This window comes from Psammomys obesus, unplaced genomic scaffold (genome assembly GCF_907164565.1).
Source record: "Psammomys obesus unplaced genomic scaffold, mPsaObe1.curated_primary_1811, whole genome shotgun sequence".
NCBI lineage: Eukaryota > Metazoa > Chordata > Mammalia > Rodentia > Muridae > Psammomys > Psammomys obesus.
Window position 1 is genome coordinate 6,279,289 of NW_026592732.1, and position 6,000 is coordinate 6,285,288.

At 42.0% G+C, this 6,000-nt stretch overlaps 1 protein-coding gene across 1 annotated transcript in view; it reads right to left on the bottom strand.

Moving 5' to 3' along the window:
• Arhgap42 (Rho GTPase activating protein 42) overlaps positions 1-6,000 on the bottom strand; it is a 34,808-nt gene that overhangs the window by 18,505 nt on the left and 10,303 nt on the right. Inside the window, exons 5-8 of the mRNA XM_055615525.1 lie at positions 3,125-3,187; positions 1,930-2,004; positions 1,032-1,116; positions 186-244 (exon numbers count right to left, since the gene is read on the bottom strand). Coding sequence (XP_055471500.1) covers positions 186-244; positions 1,032-1,116; positions 1,930-2,004; positions 3,125-3,187 — 282 coding nt within the window. The remainder of the gene's footprint in view (positions 1-185; positions 245-1,031; positions 1,117-1,929; positions 2,005-3,124; positions 3,188-6,000) is intronic.

Below are 6,000 nucleotides of genomic sequence, written 5' to 3' on the forward strand. Positions count from 1 at the left end.
AAATATTTAGTTTACTGTGTGATTTTTTTTTATTGGCTTGCAAATCACAATGCAAGCTAAAAATACCACATTGGCGATATTTTTAAGCAGCATGTGAAAATACGTCGAGGATATTTAAACCTGAATGTGTAAGTAACACAGTTCAAGCTGCATCCATTGCGCGTGTCAGGTGCAAGCACACTTACTGACGGCAATGATGAAATCCTTGTGCAATTTGTAAGTCATCAGTGGTTCTGCAAGGCACCTGCAAGAGAGGAGCAAAGCACAGCTAAAACTGTAAGAGCTTTTGTCTTTCTACATTTCCATGTCTTCTTGAAAAACTCTGTTTTTTTTGTTTGTTTGTTTGTTTTGTTTTGTTTTGTTTGCCAATCTGAGATGAAGCAATGACTGGCAAAATACTTGGCTGGTTGGGTTGCACAACAAGGTTCTAGAAAAGGCTCCAGGCAGTGCTAAAACACAGACCTCAAACACCCACCGCCCGGGTACTCTCACCACAACTGACTGAAAAGAATGCTACTATATTGGTAGAGTGCTTGCCTGGCATTCACAACACCCTAAACGGGTCCCCAGTACCACATAACCCAGTGGACACCTGCAATCCTGAGGTAGGTGGATCAGAAGCTTATGGCCATTCGCAGCCATGTAATGAGCTGAAGGACAGTCAGGGCTACAAAAGACCTTTGTATCTCAAAAACAAAAAAACAAAAACCAACCAACCAACAACAACAACAAAAAAAACCATGGATGTTGTAACTTAAAAAATTTCATTTCAATATATTTAAAAACATACTCAAAGTCCCACATATATCAGGACACAAAAAGACTAACTAAGGATTCAAAAATTATTGTAGCTCTTTCAGTTACTATGAGAGAAAGCATGTGTGGGTTCCCAAATGTGTAAATGCCACCAGAGTGGCTTCCCCTTAAGTACTGGGGTGAAGCCCCTGTACGTGGATTCCATGCAAGCAAGTGGTTATTCTGAAGGAAGAGAACACTCACGGCCAGAATCCCCAGCACCAAGCCTTCCTCACCTGAGGTAGTTTTTCAGCCCACTTGTTATAGTCTTGTTGTCCCACAGCTCAATATCAATGTCCATATCAGGAGGGGATTTGGGAGCTGGAAAGAATAAAAATTCAATTTTTTAATTCAAAGTATTACTGCGTCATGATGAGAACGCATACTAACACAAGTGGGTCAATGGAAGGGAAACCACTTCTCAGGACTCTGGCAGAGTTCAGGAAGGCGTACTAGGAAAGCCACCTTTGTGATCAGGTTGGAAGCTCACTCTGTTTCTTATCCTCAAAGATACCACATAGCATAATAGCCTCTCAAATCAATTTCTTGCTAATGGCTGACAGGACAGGGTCAGCTTCTAAGTGCTTGCAGCGTGACAATATTAATTCAGTCCTCACGTACCTGAAGAAGCAGGCAGTATTATAACCCTTAGTTTAAAAATGGAGGAGACAGAGACACATAGAAGCTAAACAAATTACAAGATGACAGAAAGCATTTAAATGCTGTAGCTGTAGCTGGCATTTCAAGTCAGGAGACAGTCTACACCCATGCAGACTCCTCAATCATGGCTAACAAAGGGCACTTGGAAGAGTCAAATCTTCCAAACCTTAGAACAGTGCCACCCATCTGTTACAGCGCAACATTTAAAGCTGAATAAAGGAATTAATGGTTTAGCAGATCGGTAAAAAGTGGGTACTTATAGCCAAGGTCTTAGGTTCAGGTGACAGCACCCCCACATCCCAAAGCAAACTTTCAGAAATTATCTTTCGTTATGACATTAAAAAAAGGTAAATACATAACTTTCAATATGACATAAAAGAGATAAGGAGTCATCTATGTCTCAGAAAAACCTGAGTCAGATTACTTGCACAAATATCCAAAATAAATGGCACCCTTGTTTTATTTAAAACTTACAAAATGTGGTGTTCATGAGTTTCTGGACCTTGGAGTTCACACCTCCTATTCGGTACAGGCCTAAAATGGTGATGCCTAATGGAAGGAAAATCACAAGAGAATGCTTAAGGACCTTCTCAAGCACAGAATCTAAAAAAATCCCAGACACGTGCCCATGCAGAATCTGAAAGCTATTTATCCAATTTTGCATTTGATTCTCAGCCATCCAACCCCGGGGACACCATGCAGCACAGATGTCTCAGAGCAGACACTGAACGATGATTTAAGTCTTTCAAGGTCTTCAAAGTCCTAAAATAAACCTGCCTATTCACCACTCTTTGAACATAAAAATGCATCAAAGGTGGAAAACTATCATTTCTCATTTACTTCTTTCAAGTAAGAGAGTCCTCTGCATTCAATGGTCCTACGTCATTTACATCTTTACTCCAAAGGCAGAGGAGCATACTGAGAGACTCCAAGGATTCTGCTTTACCTCTTAAAGCTCGTAAGCATAGGGAAATTGGAATGTAAGTTCAAGGAACTCTGAAGAACAACAGGACTTTGGCTTTAAGCAAGTGCCTTAGGAAGTAAACATATGTCACCTTGATCTGGGGGCAGTTTCAAGGGGTCATGATTTATTCCCACAGGACAAGCTGAAGGACACCAAGAAAGGAACAGCTATTCCAGTCATGGAGGCAAAGAGTGGAAGGCAAACGGACAATGAGTACAATCTTCCTAAGATCTCACCTCTAGTGTTTGAAAAACTGAACGGGCTTGCAATGATAAGTAGCATTTGCCCTTGAGCAAGAGGTAAACAGGGTAACATGTTTGAAAAGGCTATGAAGGAAATGGTACCAGAGTTGGAGAGAGGGCTCCATGGTTAAGAGCAGTGGCTACTCTTGTAGAAGCCAGGTTCAGTTCCCGGCACCCACAAAATGGTGTACAACCATCCGTAACTCCAGTTTCAGGGGATCCGATGTCCTCTTCTCGCTTCTTCGGGCACCAGGCATACACAGTACACATACATACATGGAGGCATACACATATACACGTAAAATAAAGCGAATAAAACTAAAAAAGCAAGTGTAATTCAATTGAAGTTACAGCTGGCTGTATACCCATATAGTTTAAATGTTTTGTGTTTTCATGCCCCAAAGCTCACTTTCATCCGTGAGGGAGACCTACGGGGGTCACCCTGCACCCTCCGCACACTCACCTCGTGTTTCCACAGCTTGAATGCATTTTCTCACGAAGTTGAACCCTGCTTCGTTTAAGTACACTGCAAGTGAGAGACAGTCTCGTTATGATCTGATGCGGAGCTTGCCTGAACTTCAGCTGGCTCTGTGTGTGTCCTCGCGGATTACCAGCATGGTGGTTGCCACTGCATTTCTCAGATATCTTAACACGCCGGGGAGACTCCCATTCACCGTTACTTCATCAAGCTGCATGGACCTCTCTAGGTTGTGGGAACCTCTGTTTTTCTAAAGGCAGCACCCCCACCACTGTGTAAATCCATATGTTGAGTGGAAAGTGGTAGTAATGCCTTTCACATGCTCATTCTTTCCCATGTGGCCATTACAGCATCATGAGGCTCTGAGCATAATTCACCGGGTTGCTGAAAATCCTGCTTGTCTTTGCCATGATGTCTAGTGCTCTGTTTTTGTTTAGGAGTCCGTGGTTCAAGCCCAGTGCTCTTTAAGTCATGCTTTATGCTCAGGGTAACTCAGACATGCATGTACAGGACCTGAGTCTGTGTGCAGGACCTGAGTCCGTGTGCAAGACCTGAGCACATGTACAGGACCTGAATTCATGTTCAGGACCCAAGACACTGAGTCTGTGTGCAGGAACTGAGTCTATATGGTACTTGGGTCTGTGTGTCTGTGTACAGGACTTTTACCAACCCTAGTTCTGAAGTAGAAAATAGCAAATAATTTTCATTCTCTGCCACACTTTCTTTAAATCAGGCTTAGGTTTGGCGAAATGGTTCAGTGGGTAGAGGGGCACTTGCTCCCGAACATCATGACCTGAATTAGATCGCTGAGACCCACATGAAAGAAGCAGAGAATCAACCTTTGACCTCCACATAAGTGCTATGGCACACGTGCCCACGAACACAGAGCCACACAATCAGTTAATCAACCAACCAACCAATAATGTAATAAATAAGTTTGTTTTAGTTTTTTAAGCTGTGGAACTAAAACTAAATTAGATTAATTACATAAATGAAAGCATTTAAAAATGCCTAGTAAGAGGAAAAACTTGAGAGGTCTTAGATTGTAGCAATTTTCATCACATGTGGGAGGCATGTATTTTTAAATATGCCAAAATAGTAATAAATAAGAATTCAAACCAATAAAATTAAAAACTTTCCAATTTTAAAATGGTGGTTTAATTTTGAAAGTTGGGTAATTAAGTACATTTTTCAGCTTGTCAATAAAAGTGGACAGGAGGAAAACATCATCTTCACATGTTTTCAATAAAACTAGCATTTAACGCATAGACCAAAGAGAACAGTGTCACACAAAGCCAGAATTACTTTCTTACATATTCATTTTGAGTACAATAAGCAATAGGCAGGCTAGCTCTCAAAGGCAGATGGGAGGGTAGAAACAATGCCCCAGTCTATTCTAAAACATTGAAAGCAGGTGCCTTGCGTGGCACAAGCATTTTATAGTTCCTTTGACTACAAAGTCATTCTCGGGCTCCTAAGTATTCCATGGATCCAGCCCATAGCTTCTTCCCATGAGTAAATGCATGATCATTATCAGTTCAGGGCATGGAGAAAAACAAAAGAAAACAAAAAACCCGGGATTTTCATTTCCTGCTTCTGACTATTTGCACTTTGCCTCAAAGAGCCGGATCCACGGAGCTGAGATGAGGCCCAGCCCTGACTACAGCAGGTGAACCTGCAGGCTCATCCATGGTCTGGTATGATGTTGTATGATGTTGAGCATGCCCATTGGATTTTATGAATGAACCCTTCACCTATGAACTGGGTGGAGTGGCAGACACACCTGTCATCCCAGCGTTGAAGAGGCTAACGATGGAGGATAGAGTGTATAAGACCAGCTTGGGTTACACAGTGAGACTGTATTAAACCCAAAACTAACAATGACAACAACAAAACAAAAGAGTCCAGGAAGATGAACACAAAGAGCCAGGAGAGGTCAGGAGTACTCACTCCTTACACCAAAGCTATGGACAGAAAACAGAAGACAGGCTCCAAACCAGATGAGAAAGGTGATGTTTACTCTTCCAGTTAAAATTCAGTTACTAGGAGCCAGGGAGAGGACTCAGGAGTTAGAGCATTTGCAACACAAGCATGATAACTGGAGTTGAGATCCCCAGAAGGCCACAAAAACAAAACAAACAAACGAACAAACAAGCAAACAAACAAACCCCTAGGTGGACCTGGTGGCTGCTGTAATTCCAAACTCAGAGAGCAAAGACAGATGATCCTAGATTCAGCTGGCCATACCTGTGAGCTCCGGATTTGACTGGCTGACCCCACCAGTGAATAGTGTTAAAGAGCAAGCAATGATGACTCCAGACATCAGCCTTAGGCCTGCCCATTGACACAGAAGTGCATGCACATGGACACAGAAACACTGAAACACACACACACATATCCATACACATACAAACACACACACACACATACACACACACACACACACACACACACAAACATTCAGACAGTTGCCCATATACAACACACAATAAAACTGGAAAAAGAGAAGAAAATGTGTTGTTCCTTGGCATGATTTTAATCTCTCTTTTACAAACTAAGTACAGAATTCTTTTCCTTATAGGACTGCTAAAGGATGAATTAAAGCAACATTTGGAAAGCTACAAAAATAGTGTTTTAAATAGAAGGCCCAGAGTACAATGATCAATCCTCACTTAGAAAGACAAACGGGATGGACATTAGATGTAGGAGCAAACAAGTAACAGGACAGGAGCCTACCACAGAGGGCCTCTGAAAGACTCTACCTAGCAGTGTATCAAAACAGATATTAAGACTTATAACCAAACCTCCAGCAGAATGCAGGGAACCAAAAAAAAAAAAAAAAAAAAAGTGGGGGGGGGGGG